This window comes from Juglans regia, chromosome 10 (genome assembly GCF_001411555.2).
Source record: "Juglans regia cultivar Chandler chromosome 10, Walnut 2.0, whole genome shotgun sequence".
Lineage (NCBI taxonomy): Eukaryota > Viridiplantae > Streptophyta > Magnoliopsida > Fagales > Juglandaceae > Juglans > Juglans regia.
The window spans coordinates 14586466-14605653 of record NC_049910.1 but is presented as its reverse complement, the minus strand read 5'-3'; the positions used below and the strand labels follow the sequence as shown (position 1 = coordinate 14605653).

General features: G+C 33.4%; 1 protein-coding gene across 1 annotated transcript; it reads right to left on the bottom strand.

Moving 5' to 3' along the window:
• Positions 1-13077: 13077 nt before the first annotated feature.
• LOC109004367 (ethylene-responsive transcription factor ERF054-like) lies at positions 13078-15637 on the bottom strand. The gene has a single exon (XM_018982900.2). The coding sequence runs from the start codon at positions 15075-15077 to the stop codon at positions 13719-13721; it is 1359 nt and encodes a 452-aa protein (XP_018838445.1). The 5' UTR covers positions 15078-15637; the 3' UTR covers positions 13078-13718.
• Between the last annotated feature and the right edge of the window lie 3551 nt (positions 15638-19188).

The following is a 19188-nucleotide window of genomic DNA, read 5'->3' as shown; positions in this document are numbered from 1 at the left end:
TATGACATGTTGGTGGAGTACAAAAAGGGACTTGAGAACAAGGTGGCAGATGTCTTGTCTAGAAAGTGTGATGGAGAAGATCAGAAGGTAAAGGCTATGTTGGCAATAATTTCACTACCCACTTTGGATTGGATGGAAGAGATCAAGGAAGGTTACAATAAGGATCCTAAAGTGCAGGAGTTGTTTGTGAAATTTGAGAAGGGGGAGTTACCTCAAACTTATGTAGTAAGAGATGGTCTGATTTTTTACAAACAAAGGTTATTGGTGGTTGATGACAGTGAGTTTAAACTAAAATTGTTGCACTTGCTACATACCAGTTCCCTAGGGGATATTGAGGGTATGATAGAACCCTTCGTAGACTGAGAAGGGATTTCTACTAGCAAGGGATGAAGGTTGAGATTAAGCAGTTTATTCAAAATTGTGAGATTTGTCAGGGTGTCAAGCCTGATCAAACCAGGCCTAGTGGCTTACTACAACCACTTCCTATTCCTTCATTACCATGGGCTGAAATTTTTATGGATTTTATTGAGGGTCTACCCTCTTCCTAGGGTTATAACAGCCTGTGGGTTGTTGTGAACAGATTGACGAAATATGGGTTTGTCATTCCTATCACACTTCCCTATACGGCCAAGACAATACCACAACTGTTTACTAAACATATGCTAAAGCTGCATAGTCTGCCTAATGCTATAGTATCTAACAGGGATATTACATTCACCAATGGTTTCTAGCAGGAGTTGTTCAAGATCCAAGTTCAACTAGCATTTATCATCCCCAATCAGATGGGTAAACTGAACCCATGAACAAGTGTGTTGAAAACTTTCTGAGGTGTTTCTCGAGGGACAGACCTAGGGATTGGGCTCTATGGTTTCTCTTGACTGAGTAGTATTATAACACTATTTAGAATTAGTTTTTTTTTTTTTGGTTTTGTACAAACAAAAAACTTTTAAATTAGATGTGTCCCCGTTACCATTGACTATGGAATTCAAACTCTTTGAATAGGCTCTGAAAATAATGCATACCCTATACAATAATGGAAAAGGGTCTGCAATAAAAATATCAGTATTGATTTTTTTATATAAGTTTCGTGCAGATATTTTATAAGAAGATAGACTTTATCATAAAAAGGATATAAAATAAATATCTTTTTTTTTACTGGTGGGGTTAACATTTTTACGAAAAATTTCTACGAGACTTTTACACCTAAATTCTATACCTAGTATTACTCTTAAAAGAGAAAAGAATTCAACAATCCATTAATAATGTAAGATCAATATAATGGAACGAGAACTAGAGATCAATGCTGCATATTGTATTTACGGCTTTGTATAACATGTGCCGAAAGTATTGAACGAACATCTGCAATGACTTTTACAAGTCATTGCAAAACCCATTCAAGAGCTTTGAAAAGCTGGGACGTCAATATTCAAAGCCCTGAGAAAGAAAAGTCAGCCTCAGAGAAGGTTATATACGTGGTGCGCACTCATGTAGGATATTTTTTTTCTACACCAATTATAGGACTTGGGCTAGTTGCCACGTTGCAATCACGTCTTGTATGGAACCCACTCTTCTAGGGATTGAGCACCATGCACTCTTAATTTGGAAAATGACCCATATTTTTACTTAGTTTTAAATATATAAATATCGTACACTATGTTTTTAAAATGGAGGATGCTTCCATGCGGTTCAGCATGTACCGTTCGACGTTTTAGTGTATTTATATTCTTTTAATTTTTTTTTTAAATATTCTTTAAACATCTTTAGATATTTAAAAAAATATATGAATTTACTAATAGTCACTTTTTTAATTATTAAAAAAATAAAAATATAAATATAAACGGTCAAAATGAGGAGGTAAACTCGACAAAATAATATCATTTACTTTTTAAAATAATGAAGTTCATCACGAAAGATTATAAAAATAAAATTTATGATTTTAGTAGAACCAAATCTTTTTATAGAAGTTTGCATAGGGATTACACAACTTAGACTTATACATAAAAGTACTCATTTTTATTAGAATTGTACGATCATCCGGTTTCCATACGGGGTATACCCGGCCCGAAACTTGGGTTTCAAGTCCAGGCCAGAACCCTGCCCTGGTTAGTCCGATTATGACTCGAGCTTGAACCTGAATGAATCCGAATTTTTGAAATCCGAAAATCCGGATTTCGGATTGTAATATTTTTTTGTTTTACAAAAGTCTATATGTAATTAATTTTTTTTTTCAAAAAAAAAAATGTTGAAAATCATTTTTTCTTTAATCTAAAAGCCTATATTTTATTACAATTTTTTCAAGAAATAATGTTGTTGAAAAGCATTTTTTTTATATAGAAGCCTATATTTTTATCATTGTCTGTAATGAAAAAAATATATCAACATGAAAACGCACGAGACATTAACATAAAAAAAAAATTCAATAAAATCTAAAAAAAAAAAAAAAAATTCAATATTCATCATGTAAAATACATGAGAAATACACTATAAAATCTACTACATATTACATTGTTTAAACTAATTCACTAAGAACATTACAAAATACTTAGATTGTTTTATCAAACTCCAATACACACCAACAAACATGAACTAATTTGCTAAGAACATTCATGCTACCTCTACCCCCAAAGGACTATAAAACCTGATATTGCTTTTCAGAAGACTTCTCATCCCTAGTCCAATATAATCATGAACACACCTCCGATGGCATCTCCGTCAAGCCAGTTAGATCTTGAGCTCTTGCAACTTCGTCTTGACAGATGAAGCTTTGTAGGGTCCCTGGTTTGGGTGTTGATCTTTCCTTTCATTGTATTCAAAAGCTAGCAAAATGACTCGAAAACCAGCAAAAGGAGCCAGCAAAAGGACTCACAAATCTATATCTAACCCATAAAAATACTCCTCAAATATTATTCTATTCAAACATTATCATCAAAACAGACCCAAATCAATAGAGAGAACAGAGGAAATAAAAGATAAAGAACTAGTAACAAAGGCAAAGACAAATAAAAGATAAAATACAGGGAAATATCAAGCATGTGTTTCTACGATAACTCACAATGAATAATTTTAAATAAAATTCAAATAATAAATCAAAGATGATCAGATCCAAAGCTTTTGGGAAGAAAAATGCTATCACGGAAAACCCTCAAATACTTTATAAAAAAACACGAAAGCCATGTTTAAAAAAACCCATGCTAAACCAATAATCTGTTTCTATCATGTAAAAAGAGCAGATTGAAAGTACATACTGGAAATGTCGGCAGATCTAGAAAAATATGGTAATCGATTGTACAACTTCCAATCAGACTTACCAGAAGGACATCGACGAAAGAGAGACGACGGCATAAAGTTGAAGGCTAGGGTTTGATCACCCTTTCGTCGGGGGAAGAGGGAGAGAGAGATATCAGATTTCGAGGGGAACGCCCCGATTTCGAAAATGCGGTTTCTGGCGAAAGTCGTAACCAGGACCCGAGTATCTGGGTTCCAGACAAGACCGGATATAAACTTGGCCGGATGAACAATGCTAATTTTTATATGCTATATGGTGTACCCTATTGCACTAGAGATCGTACTATGTATGTGATATTATTTATTAGTCATTGTTAGCACAACAGAATATTTGCCTCCATTACACAGAGCTACACAGCACGCACCTACTGTCAGACCACCACAACAGAAAGCACAACAAACTTCTCAACAGAATGGCAACAATGACAAGGCCGTGCCTCTATAGCACCTTCTAGAATATTCTTGTAAATTAGTTTTTGGTATTCTGAGTCTTCTATAAATACTCATGTACTGTATGAAGGAAAATAATTTACGGAAATATCATTCAGAAATGTTAACGCCCATTGAGGCATTTCAACAAATGCTTTGTCTTCATTTGAGCTTTACATTTCTCTTCATGGTATCATAGAGCCGCATAGGATTCTTTTTCCTCATGGCCCCCTCACCATCACCGAATCCTTCCCTCACCAATGCCGCTGCTCATCTTATAACTGTAAAACTTTCCACCGATAATTTCCCTCTTTGGAAAGCTCAGCTTCTTGCATTTCTCAAAAGCCACCAGCTCTATGGCTATATCGATGGCTCGGTCCCTTCTCCTCCTCCCTTTCTCGATGATAAACCCAACCCAGCCCACAGCTCCTGGCTTCTACAAGATCAAATGGTCATTTCGGCACTCTATTCCTCTCTTACCGACAACATTCTTTCCCAAGTTGTTGATTGTGCCACCTCCCATGAAATCTGGACCACTCTCACCAATCTTTATTCGGCGCAGTCCACTGCCCATTTGATGCAAACCCGTTACCAATTAGCTACACTCAAGAAAGGTTCAGACACTATCTCTGCATATTTTCACAAAGCTAAAGCTCTAGCCTCCTCCCTCTCCTCTGCAGGTCATCCACTTTCTTCCCATGAATTTATCATCTACCTATTGACTGGTTTAGAAGCCGACTATGAATCTGTCGTGTCTTCCATCACCACAAGACCCGAACCTCTATCCATTTCTCAGGTTTTTAGCTACCTTTTAAATCATGAATCAAGACTTGCTCATCAGACCCAAACGACACTCTCTGTTGCGTCCTTCTCCGCTAATTCCACCAATTTTCGTCCATCTTCCAGTCCGTCTACTTGAGGTCGTGGCCGCGGGTATCGCCGTGGTCGAGGAGGAGCCCGAACCACTAATACTGGGTCTCCTAACTTTTTCTCTTCTCAGAATCAACACAAACCGACTTGTCAAATCTGTACCAGAGTCGGTCACTCTGCCTTCCAGTGTTTTCATCGCTTCACTCACAACTATCAACCTTCTCCACCTCCATCCCTCACAGCCAATTACACTTCGGTTCCTTCCTCTTCGTCAAATCAGTGGTTTCCAGACTCTGCTGCTACAAATCACTTCACGGCTGATTTTTCCAACTTGAATCTGGAGTCCACACCATACAATGGACCTGATCAAGTGCATATTGGTGATGGGTCGTCTCTTCCCATTCAAAACACTGGAGCCGGCCTTCTTCCCACACCAAATGGCAAATTCCTTCTCCATAATTTAATTCATGTTCCTTCTATTTCTAAAAACTTATTATCTGTGCGTCAGTTTTGTGTTGATAATTCTGTATTTTTTGAATTTAACTCTTCTGGTTTTCTTGTGAAGGATTTGCACACTCAGGAAGTACTTTTTCAGGGCACTGTTAAGAATGGCTTATATGTTCTTCCACCAAGTGATGAGCTCATTTCCGGATCAACTGCTTCTACTCAACCTCAAGCCTTCATTGGTGAAAGGACTACTCCTCAAATTTGGCATTCTCGTTTAGGACATCCGTCTCCTCGAATTACTTCTTTGACTATTCGTCAACACAATCTCCCCATCACCTCTACACCTCTTTCTTCACTTTGTAATGCTTGTCTTCAAGCTAAATCTCACACTCTTCCCCACCCTCTCTCTCCCTCTCGGTCTACTCATGCTTTTCAACTTTTATTTTTAGATGTTTGGGGACCAGCGCCTGTGCTCTCCTCTAATGGTTTTAGGTTTTATTTTTCTATTGTTGATGATTTCACTAAATATATTTGGTGTTTTCCCTTACGTACTAAATCTGAAGTCTCTCCTATTTTTTTAGCTTTCATTAGATTTGTTCAAAATACATTCTCCAAAAATATCATTGCCGTTCAAACAGATTGGGGAGGAGAATTTCGTCCCTTTTCTTCTCTTCTTCTCAAAATAGGCATCTCTCATCGCATTACTTGTCCCTATTCTCATGCTCAAAATGGAAGTATAGAACGACGTCATCGTCACATAGTGGAAACTGGTCTATCTCTTCTCGCGCAGTCCTCAGCGCCATCAAAATTTTGGGCTGAGGCATTTCAAACTGCCACTTTTTTAATAAATAGAATGCCCACTCCTATCTTAAGAAATATTTCTCCCTTTCAAGCTTTATTCAATAAAAAGCCTGATTATAACTTTTTACGGATTTTTGGATGTGCCTGTTGGCCCAACCTTCATCCGTTTAATCGTTATAAAATGGATATGCGTTCTCAACTTTGTGTTTTTATTGGATATAGCTTGAATCACAAAGGTTATAATTGCTTACATCTTCCTACTGGTCGTGTTTACGTCTCTCGTGATGTTCGATTTAATGAAAATCACTTTCCTTTTTCTCACACCAGTTCCTCAATACAGGTCTCGGACTCATCCACTTCTCAAAAAAAATTCTTCTTCTTCGGCTCAATCTCCTTCTCCCGAGCCCACTACATCTCCTCTACCCATTTATATTTTTTCTCCTCCCAACATTCAGACACCGGCCCATGTGAATTCATCTCCAGCCCAAGACCATAACTCTACACCGACCCATGTGATTCCCTCAACATCGATTCATGAGACCACACCGACACAGACCCATGCGTCTTCATCTCCAGCCCAACCAGATAATACTACACCGACCCAGCCGCATAACCCAGCTCAAGACCTACCCGAAATCAACCCACCCGGTAGATTAAATTTTATTTAAAAAAGTAAACAAATTAAAAAAATGACAAACAATCTTACATTTAAAACAGCAAAATAAAAATGAAATTACAGTGTAATTTATAGCACGGTTGTATTTATTATATGCATGACTAGATAGCGAGTGAAAAATAAATGCCTGCTTACATGAACTATTAAATGTAACATCAATTTCTGGTTCCAATAATGCAAACCAGATTGTGTAATTGATAGATTGTTTGAACTCCATAGTTCAATACATTAAATTTACAGTTTTTTTCTTTTTATTCTGAAACTTAGATGTATTAGTTTTAAACCATACACACACAATTTTGTTAACCAAACTCTCCATGTCATAGGACAAATATATATATATATATATATATATATATATATATATATGTTGTATGCACCGACAGTCCAAGCCGGGACACGGCGTCTTGTTGTGGAGGCGGCCTACATCACTATCCTATATATTTTGTCCCAAACTGCCCAAATTCATGTACAGGAAAGACTAACGTACACGATACTATAAAAATAAAAAATAAAAATCAATAGGGGTAAATTCATTTTTATGAAATCTTCACACTCTTAAAACTCAAATTTAAATGGTCTAAAGGGATGTTTGGAGAATGAGATTTGATGAAAAATTGGTGAATTGTTGTGAAATAGTCTAATAAGTTTTATTAGATTTTAAGAAATAAGAGATAAAATTTGAATAAAAATATTATAAAGTTAAAATATTATTAGAATATAATTTTTTAAAGAAATGATATTTACAGTCGTGAAGTGTGCAAGAGCCGTGCAATTCTTTTAAAAAATGAGTAAATACGGGATCCATTTGAAAAAAGATTAATTTTTTAAGAAAAATTCTACTCATAATCTCACACACCATACATCACACCTCTTTTAATATTCTTTTTCCCATAACAAGTATGTGGTGTATGGATAATGAGTAGAACAACTCAATTAGTTTAACAAGAATAAAATAAAATAAAAAATAAAATAAATATTTTTTAAATATGTATAGTGTGTGGTGTGAGATGATGAGTAACATCTTTTTTTTTTTTTTAATAGTGTACTTCACTTTTTTCACAAAGATTGCGCGACGCTTGTACCACACCACCATCCCACTTTTATCTCACTATGTAAGATATGACACATTTATCACCATTGGATGATAACGAATCATCCAATAAAAGATCATTCAATGGTAATAAATGTGTCACATCTTGTATAGTGGGATGAAAGTGGAATAGTAGTATGATGTATGAAATTTTCCATAATAAATAGAGATTTTAACTTTTATGTAAAATTATGTTAATCAGGTCAAATGAGTTATGCATTTTAGTTTAACCTATATACATGAAACAAACGGAATTAAATGAGTCGTATTATGTTAACATATTTCTAATTAATTATTAAATGGGTAAAAAAAAGTGATACGACATGACCTGTTATCTAAATGAGTTGAGTTAGGATTTGAAAGTTTAGGATTGCGCGACGCTTGTACAAGTTAGGATTGCGCGACGCTTGTACCACACCACCATCCCATTTTTATCTCACTATGTAAGATATGACACATTTATCACCATTGGATGATAACGAATCATCCAATAAAAGATCATTCAATGGTAATAAATGTGTCACATCTTGTATAGTGGGATGAAAGTGGAATAGTAGTATGATGTATGAAATTTTCCATAATAAATAGAGATTTTAACTTTTATGTAAAATTATGTTAATCAGGTCAAATGAGTTATACATTTTAGTTTAACCTATATACATGAAACAAATGGAATTAAATGAGTCGTATTATGTTAACATATTTCTAATTAATTATTAAATGGGTAAAAAAAAGTGATACGACATGACCTGTTATCTAAATGAGTTGAGTTAGGATTTGAAAGTTTAGGATTGCGCGACGCTTGTACAAGTTAGGATTGCGCGACGCTTGTACCACACCACCATCCCACTTTTATCTCACTATGTAAGATATGACACATTTATCACCATTGGATGATAACGAATCATCCAATAAAAGATCATTCAATGGTAATAAATGTGTCACATCTTGTATAGTGGGATGAAAGTGGAATAGTAGTATGATGTATGAAATTTTCCATAATAAATAGAGATTTTAACTTTTATGTAAAATTATGTTAATCAGGTCAAATGAGTTATGCATTTTAGTTTAACCTAAATACATGAAACAAACGGAATTAAATGAGTCGTATTATGTTAACATATTTCTAATTAATTATTAAATGGGTAAAAAAAAGTGATACGACATGACCTGTTATCTAAATGAGTTGAGTTAGGATTTGAAAGTTTAACACGTTTAACTCAACATGTTGAATTTGGATTGACCATATAATCGAATGTTCATAACTTATCACAACACGATTATGACCTAAAAATAAAATTTGTCACTCCTAATAAAATAAAACCATCTCTATTTCCAAATAATCTCTAAATTATGGGCCGTCCCCAGTATCTTTCTTGGGTCCATCCCAATTTGAGAAACAACGTTGGCAACAGAGATTGTAGGACCATTCCTAAGACGTAGGTCTCGAATATGTTGGACCATTCCTTCATTTTCTTCCTTTTTTTTTACAACGCTCATATAATTTGTTGACTGGTAATAAGTACTAGAATAATCCTACTTAGCATCTCATATACTACATATCATACATCTTTTAATTTTTTTTTATAACAACTATATGGTATATAGATGATAAGCAGAACAATTCAATTAGTTTAATAGTAATAAATTAAAAAATTAAAAAATTAAAATATATATGATGTGTGGTATGAGATGGACAGAAAAAAGCTTAACAAATTTTGTTAGGTGCCAAAGAAAAATATTTTAGTGACAAAGAGATTTTATAAAAATAAATTTATAAATTAACTTAATTTTATACTATACATGAAAAACAAATTTACATATCACATAAAATTACACCAATTTATAATTATTTTTATAAAAAAATTTATAACTGAAATACTTCTCTGTGCGAAAAGGCAAGTGATATTTTTTTCTCTGTTAGAGCATCTTCATTGACTTGGCTAAATTCATCTTCAAAATTTAATCAATATCACACTTTTTTACATTTGTCTATCCCATTTAAATTTAATCCTCACATTGGATTATCCATTCACTCTCTATATAATAATAAAATGTTATTAATTTTAAAAAAATTTTATTTACTTTATTTTTATCACATTTTGTATCTCAACCAATTAAATGTTAATAATAATTATGTTCTAATTAAATAAATATTAAAAAAATTATATTTTTAATAGTCATTTAATGCTAATAACAAAAAAATTTGATTAAACTCATTTAAAATTCTATCTAAATTTTTTAATTACAAACCAAATAGTATTTTTGCTTGGAATGAAAAACTATATTTTAATATTTGTTTAGAGTGAGAAATCAGTATTTTAATATTTGGTGAATCAATTGTAGTTCTTCATATTTGGCTAACTACTATAGCAAAAGTCTAAATTATTTTAGATTTGTCCAATTCAATGTGGGATGTTTTTTACATCAATTATACAAATTTTAGTCAATTTTTTCATTTGGCCAAGTCAATGAAGATGCTTTTAGGGGAGTATTGCTGCAAACTGATAGGCCATGTGGACTTCCATTATCCAATCAGGTTTGGAGTTTTAGATTGGGTTGATGCAGTTTGATTGGGGTTTTTTTGGCCATCCAAAAGCCTTGTAGAAAATATCATGGGGGTGGGTGGGCCTCAAGAGATATTATCAGTTTCAACGTGTTATACCACGTCATCACCATGATGTTTTCAATTCCATTACACATAAGCCAGATCTCAACTCTATAAAACTCTATTAAGTTAGAACCACTTATACTTTTAACAATTGACAATATTTCCTCAATCAATTATTCTATTGTCAACGTAAACAACGCGTGGTGTAAAGGCCTTAGAATAACAATACCCGAGAAAATAAGAAGTCGATTTAAAAAACCGTGACTTGAACTTTTTAACTAATATCTCCTTATAAAGATTATATATCAATCTTTATATCAACTCTTATTTTGTAAAATAAATAATTTTACAAAAATATTATATGATCATGTGATTTTATTTTTATTTTTTATGGTGCTAAATTATTTTTCCAACAATGAACACTTTGTGATGAAAATTGGTAACTCTCTCTCTTTAGAAAATTAAGGTTGGAATCAAAGCTATGTGTGAGACAAGTTTGAAGATGAATAATGAATATTATTCTCTCGTTGTTGCCAAATGATTATTTTATGCACATTAAGTTCCAACAATGATCTATTTTTACACGAGAAATTATAGTTGTAGTCGTGAGTACACAAGCACTATACAATTATTTTTAAAAAAGTGAATAAATATGGGATCCACATGAAAAAAAATTAATTTTTTAGTAATAGATCCTACTATTTTTCAAAGTGATTACACAACTCTTACACATTCCATGATTACATGTAGTATTACTCTTTTTACACTAATATCATCTAGTTATCTTTTATACTCCAAAAAAATTGAATAATAGAGCAGTCACATCCATCTTATACTTTATTCACACACATATAATACCAAATCCAAATTATTCTATAACTAAAGCCATTGATTTTGAAATTAAAACACTCATGTCCAGCTAAGTAATATCTGTACTTATTTACAACTTATTCATTTTATATTGGGTTTGGTTTAAAGAAATTGCCAATCATTAATCCATCACTACTACACGTCTTAAGCTTTATTAGAGTCGGTGATGTGAAATATTAGGTATATCATTATAAGTAATTGACATAAAAGAAACTACTTAAAACCAAGCACATACGAGTAGGAAAAATATTTTTTCAACTTCTTTCCTGCGCAAGTATCCCACCAGGAATTATTTTCGCAAATCTTGCTTTTAGAAATATTCGATTTCAGGTCAAGTATAATTATAGATTTTGTGGATATCCAGGTCAGCTTACGCTCACTTCGACTAATTCGATTAACCGTGGATATCCAGGTCAGCTTACGCTCATCTCGACTAATCGTGGATATACGTTTTATTAATTTTATCATTTAGTCGCCTTATCCCACGTGAATCTCTTATCATTACGCTTTTGGTTGCCTGTTATCCTTTCCTCAATAGTTATTCATTCGAGTTTTCTCATTAGTCGTATGCGACTCTTTCCTTGCCCAAAGGACGTATTTAGACCCAATGATTGATATAAATATTTCGTATAACATTGAATATATAATAAATGATGTAGAACTTATTTAATATATCTATTTCGAGTCTGTCAACTTTGAGTAAAAATTCGAGTAACCTTGATTCCCTAATGGATTAACATTCTTCATTCAGCTTGTTAATCTTAGGAAAAAAATATCATTAGAGTCCATCACTGAAACATATTTTAAATTGAAAAAAAAAAGAAAAAGATGTCCATTTTCTTATTAAATTCATATCGTGCCGTCACAAAAAAGAAATGTTGGGTGATCTCAAAGGGACGGCGACCGGCCCCACCTTACCATAAAGTCGATGACCCATCTCGATAGGTTTAATGACACTAATTAATGTGAAAAGGTTGTCTTTCAATGTTGTTAATACTTGGAGATGTGATTAACAAGTCCCTAAAATATGAGAGATTTGAGGATTCCCACACAAAAGGACATTTATTTTTTGTTTTGTCTACGAACAAAATGGAAAGCTTATCACCCCCACCTAATTAATGCCAGATATGAAAATTTTATTGATTTATTTTTGTTTAGTAATTGACTATTCTTCTCCACTATGAACTCTATTGCTTAGCAATCATGAACAATCGTTTAGATATAGAAATATTTTTAAATTATTTTATTTTATTATTATATTTTTTTAAAATTTTTATATAAAATATAATAAACAATTTAATTTTTTTTTAAAATTTTAAAATAATAATAATATTAAAAAATAATTTAATTTAAAATTTGTGAGTACCAAGCTCAATATTGTGGGAAGACCATGAATGTGATGGAACATATTATTTTTTAGTAGGAACATGAGTTACTTAGGTTGTTGTGTGATCTTGTATTGTTTCTACTTTCTATATAGCTTATATGGAGTGGAGTACATTGCAATGGGTTAAGATTACTGGGAAAGATTATGGGAACAAATGTGAGTTCTTTATCTATTGACTTGATTTTGACTTTCTTAGAGAGTTTTTAAATTGACTGTGGATTCTCATTCCCGTGGGTTCATATCAAAATATTAATGAGTTTGGCCTTGGGTTTTTTTATGTCAAAGTCGAGTGGATGGACTACAAGTATTTTCTTGAAAGATATTATTCAAGATGTTCTTTTAATCATTATATTTTCATAATCTCTTAATGGTATGTAAATCATTTCGTATCACATTAAAGAACGATAAAACATTGAGCATTAAAAGAACGATGATTAAAAGAATGATGAACAATGTTTCTCGTTTCCTTCACTTTCATGCGACTGTGAGCGGAAAATCTTTGAAGACGAGTGTGACGCCCACAATTGGTGCAGCATGTTAGTTGAAATTAAGAAGCCTATGCATAAGTGGTAAACAACAAATTTGGAATACTACCAAAAGAATAAAAGTGAGAATGATGCAAATTACTTGATCTGTAATTATAACTATTGTTGAAGGAAAAGAAAAAAAGGGATATTTAACATTACAATGGTAAGATTAGAAAGAAGTACTACACAATCTACGATGGAAACAAAGCTACTGATTTAAGGGGACCAACTGAAGGAGATCACAAAACCGTCTGCTTCTGTGCTGGTCCAGCACTTTGATAATTAACGACAACCACTGCATAACCTTAACAAACATAAAAAGCTAAAACGTCACTGCTCAACGATTCCTAAGGAATGATCTGTACTGCCACTGCTGAAAGGCCTGGAAAAATATTCAGCCTTTTGCAGTAGATGGAGTGGAGGAGAATCGAACCTTTAATGGGGGGTAGTGTGGATGTGTATTGAGTTCAGAACTCAAAGCTAACGATGGTTTGAACTTTGAAACTTCGAAGATCCTAAGAAAGTTATCAACTTCCAAATGGGAATCACTGGTTGTTTTGTGATAAATGAGCAACCAGGGTGAGGAAAAGGTGGGAATTCAGGCTAGACTATCCTAAGATGCATATTATAAAGAGTACAAGGATTTTGCAGGCCTTTCAAAGCCTTCTTATTGATCCTACAGAGAAAAAGGAAAGGTTGCGCACAGGTTTGGGAATGATCTTTCAATCTTGATCCTTCCAAAAGAAGGGTTTCATGGGACAAGATGAGGAGGAGGAGGAGGAGGCGGAGGCTAAGGTCTCTTGCTGACTCTGAAGATCACAGTCATTGAATTCCAGGTGATTTGGAATAGCAAAGGGAATTTGAGTCTGCAGCAGAAAATTATTGTTGGTGTCCAAATCATCCCACACAGGACTACCCGGCCCCCAACCTTCTGCTGCAATTGCATTGAACCATGCCTCTTGCATGTCTCCCCAAACCAGTTCCCGTGACTGTGAAACACCTTCCCCTACATCAGCACCTGCGGAAATTGCCTGAGCTTCCTCACTTGACCCCAATCCTGAATGGGCGTTATCTTCTACTGTCTGTGGCTGTGGTGGTGTTGGTGGCCTTATCTCCATATCTAAAGCCTGCAAATCAAGGCTTTTTGGAGCTTGTTTAGGTTGCTTCGAGTACCGACTTGACCTTGAACTTTCATTGGGAGTCGGGGGAGAAGATGTAGTGGAACTAGGAGCTGTGGACGCTGCTTTGTCCTTATTGAGAAAAAGCTCTGGGAAATTGAGCTTAGCATTCTCTCCTCTCAACTTGAAGGCCTCACGATCATATGCCATGGCAGCATCTTCGGCTGTGTCGAATGTGCCTAGCCAAAGGCGAGTCCTATTGCGAGGGAGACGGATTTCAGCTACCCATTTGCCCCAATGCCGTTGCCTCACTCCCCTGTAAAGCTTGGTAGTATGTAGGGGCTGCACCGGAGGACGAAACAAAGGCCTACCGTCCGGCCCCAACCTATTCATCATCATCATCCTTCCTCTGGGACTTAAATTCAGTGCATCACTCCAATATTGAAGAATCTGCTGCTGTTGCTGGAGATGCATCAGCGCCACGTCTCCGCCCAAGAACTGCGGATAAGCGACGCTATGATGTTGTTTCGAAGCGAAAGAAATCATCTCCTGCTGATTTTGTAGTGGTTGCAGCGGAGGTGGGCGGTACATCGGCAAAGCTGTGGTTCTAAATTGGTGGGGAAAGTGAAAGGATTGTTGAGATCCATCATATGCAAAAGGAAACGCAAGTCTTGAAGGAGGGGGAGGAGGACAAAGAGTTACAGAGGAAGTTGAGCTGGGAATGGAGAATGGATGAGGTTGGTGAGCTAAAGAAGCAGAGGAATGAATGGGGTTGTGACGTTCAGGGCTTCGGATCTTCTTGAGAGGCCTACTCGACATGGAAGCTTCATCAAAAACTGACTTCCAACGCCGCCTCTCGGAGCTAAACTCAGGTCCCTTGCCGTTGTCAATCTCCCAATCTTGGCTTATTCTCAGTGATTCATCAACACCCAACTTGGATTTGCCATGATTCCCAGCAGCCATCGGATACCAAAAACAAGGAAAATCCAAAACAGAAGATATCGCTCTGCCCGGCTCTCTCTCCCTCTCAAGGTTCCAACAAGTAAAACCAGGAGACAATTCTTTGAACTCAGTGATTGAAGAGAATTCGAGATGGGTCAAAAAAGCTAATATAGATATCAGAACAAACGAAAAGATATACCCCCAAATACAAAAATTACGAACACCGAATCCAAAATCTGGTCAAAGAATAAAAAAAAAATACCGATATTCGAATCTGGGTTAGATTTCAAAAGCTAATCCGATTGGACCAAAAACAGAATCGGATACCCAGAAGCGTTTACGTGCAAGGAACCCATCCCAAAACTCTGGATACGGAGCAAGAAAGCAGAGACGAGAGAGCGAGCTCTCTGTAAAGAAAGAAAGAGGGAAATCCCAGTTGGGCGCTGCTGTTTTTCAGATTCTAAAGGTGTTAAAATGGGAGACTTTGGAGCCAAATAAGGAAGCGAAAGCAGGGGAGCTACACAAGTTTTTGTATTGCGAGAGGTAGAAGATAGACAGGGGAGGAGGGGGTTTATAGGAGAGCAGAAAAAGATTTTGTAGGAGACTTTTTGTGGGAGAGTAGAGAGAGAGAGAGGGAGAATATGTAGAAGCCTCGTGGTTGGTTGGCTCATGTTTGGGTCCCATGAAGATTGGTTTATGTCGTTGTTTCTTTGCTTCAAATCCAATTCCTCTGTGCACGCCCTTTCCAACTTCTCTCTGCCCGTGTCTCTGCTCTCGTCTCCTACCGGGCCAAAAAACACAGGACACCAATGTTAGGTATTAATGGTATTAAATTTAGAGAAATAATATTTGTAATCGTGAGTGTGTAAATACCGTACAGTCATTTTAAAAAAAATGAATAAATATAAGACGTACATGAAAAGGAATTAATTTTTTAATAGTAGATCTCACTCTTTTTCAAAACGACTGCACGACATTTACGCATTCCACGACTGTATGTAGCATTATTCTAAACTTACATGATTCTGAATTTAAAAAACAAAAAAATAATTTTTGCAAGTACTAGGTTCTTTTTTCATAACTGCCAAAAGACAAAACAACAATAAAAGGGACGGTTCAGTGGCTTGATTAACAAATAGATGATTCCCAGATTATAAAATCTTGGAATTAATAACAAGAACTACTCCATTAGCATAATATTATCCCAATCCCTTTATATGTATTTAATTATCATCTTATTTTCTCTATCCCTTTTTACCAATGATTAATATGAGGGTTATCAAGTAGACAGAGTTTAGTGCGTGTTTGGAGTAATTTTAGTTGTAGAGTTTAAGTAATAAGCTCTATTGTTAAAAAGTTATTTACTGTGTTTTAAAGCATTTTAAAAAATGTTACATTTGTTTAAAAATGATATAAAAAAAATATTTTTTGAAAAAGAAATTACATAAAAGATAATTTAAAAGTTGCACGTGATAAGATCAAATGAAAACCAGTAAGGTAGTAATTATATGAAAGTTGTATGAATTTTTTTACCCATTGACAATGTGTTTTAAAATTAAAAGTTTCGCATTATTTAGAAAAATACATTTGATATGCTATTTTTCAAATGTATTTTTTAATTTATTTGAAATTAAAAGATGCTTTAATATGTAATACTCAAATAAATCTAATTTTATTATTAAAAATTTTTTAAGGCTCTTTAAGCATTTTTTAAAACCTCTAATACAACCCCAAACAGGACCTTAATAATAGAATAGTGATACAAAAACAACTATATCACAACTATTTTACTAGAACCCCAACCCTACCAAAAATCTTTACTAGTATTGTTAAAAAAAATATCACCCTAAAGAGCTTAGGGCTCGTTTGGACACTTGGAGTATCTTAGAATTCTATTAATAATAGTGAAATTGTTTGAGTTAAAAATATTTTATTGAGTTTTGAAAAATGAGAGAGAAAAAATTGAATAAAAATATGGTAAAGTTAAAAAATTATTTAAATATAATTTTTATTTTAAAGTTTGTAAGAATTGTATTGATTTATGCATTTTGTTTTAAAGTTTGTAAAAGTTGTATTTCTTTTTGTGTTTGGATAATTATTATGTAATGATTAGATGAAAAAATTAAAAATTTGAAATTAAAAAATATTTATTTTTTAGCAATATTTGAGAATGAAATTATAAGAAATTTTAAGAGTCTTAAAAATTTTGTATCTCATCTCTGTATCCAAACATCCCAGTTTGCTTGGCTTTAAGTTTGGAAGCTTAAAAAACGCTTTTAACAACCTAAAAGTTTTTTTAAAGAACAAATAGTATGCTTAGTAAATTTATAGGAAAACTGAAAGTCTATTTTTTTTAAATCTACTGTTTTTTAAAAAAAAATCAAATTGAAACGCGCATGAGTTTGGGTGTTAAGGCATTTTCAAGTATTATGATAATGCCTCACTACTATTTATTATTTTATTATTATTTATTACATACCTTTTATTATTATTTATTACTATTTAATATTTTATCATTAATTTTATCATTAACTTTTTATTACTATTCACAGAATACGTTATTACCCAAATGCAAAATTTCTCTACTTTTGAATGTCTTTAGAATTTAGATTGATCTCATATGTCTCTTACAATCATTAATTAATATGCTATTGCTTTTATTTGCTAGAGAAATTGCATGCTTTCATTGGCTACCAAAAATAAGTGTGTAAACATAAGACTGATGTTATATAAGTCTAATGAAATTAATCAAGCCAATATGTGTGTGTCTATATATATATATAAATAAGTGAATGAGAACTATTATAGATACAAAAAAATTACATAAAAATAATTACACAAATTGACGTGATTTCATGAGATCCGTTAAATCTATTTTATAATAAAATTAATTTTATAATTTGACATATCATATCAAATCACGTCAATTTATAAATTTATTTTTATATAATTTTTTTTTTTTGCAGCCAAAGTATTTAATTTCCTATGTGAATAAGGATTAATTGTGTCAATGCAGTGGAAAAATTTGGATTTGGCATAAAACAAAATGCATGCACGGCTAGTCGCAAGCTAGCTATATATAGGTCTGAAAGTCTATCCTCCATGATACAACTTTTTAGATCAGAGTATGGTCTGATTTTTATTAAAGTTTATAGTGTATTATTAGTTGACTTAGGACTATACTATATCTTTTAGGGTTGGACCAAACTCATTTCCTTTTGATTTTTTTGGGGGGAGGGAGGTTAGTGGGGTAGAATATATATATATATATATATATTCATACATGTCAAACCAAAGCCATCCCTACCCTATAATAGAAATAAATAAATAATTGCCTTCGAGTGGGTGGTGTGTGAAAATGAGAGTTTGGGTTTATCTTTTCAAAATTATATCTAACATTATATTTTTAAATTATATACGAAAATAATGTACATTAAAACTTTAATTAACCAAAAAAAAATCATTAAATGCGAACTTAAAAAACATGTCTTAAGACAGAGAACTATTTAATTAATTAATTAATTTAAACAAAAGTTGTAAAAAATTTAATTAGGGATGTGATTTGATGGATGCATGCAGGTACGTACGCACGCAGGTGATCATGGTATCATCATACTCCACGACGTTGGGCATTCTGGCTTTCTTTCACTTTCGGTTTGTCGTTACAAAAGTCAACAACATAACGGTGAATGTCGGTGAAGATCGGCACGTGTCGGTGGTCCACACTTAATACCTCATCATTTTGCTTTCTTTCTTTCAACATTAGTCCAATTAACACGCCCCCACGCACATGAAACTCCGTTACCTTTCTGCCCAAAAATATCAAACCCCTGCCTAGCTCGGTGCATCTAAGCTGGGGCTAGCATCTTCCTATTTCTTCCCGTTTATTGACGAGAAATATTATAAATATAAAATTTTTTTATAAAATTAAATTTATAAATTAATTTAATTTTATGTAATATATTAAATCTATTTTATAATAAAATTATTTTTACAATTTAACATACACATCAAATCATATTAATTTAAAAGTTTATTTTTATACTTAAAATATTTTTCTTTATTGATCGCTTATTTTCAAATATTATAAAATACAGGTTCACTAATATTCAATAATTGTTTTTTAAAAAAT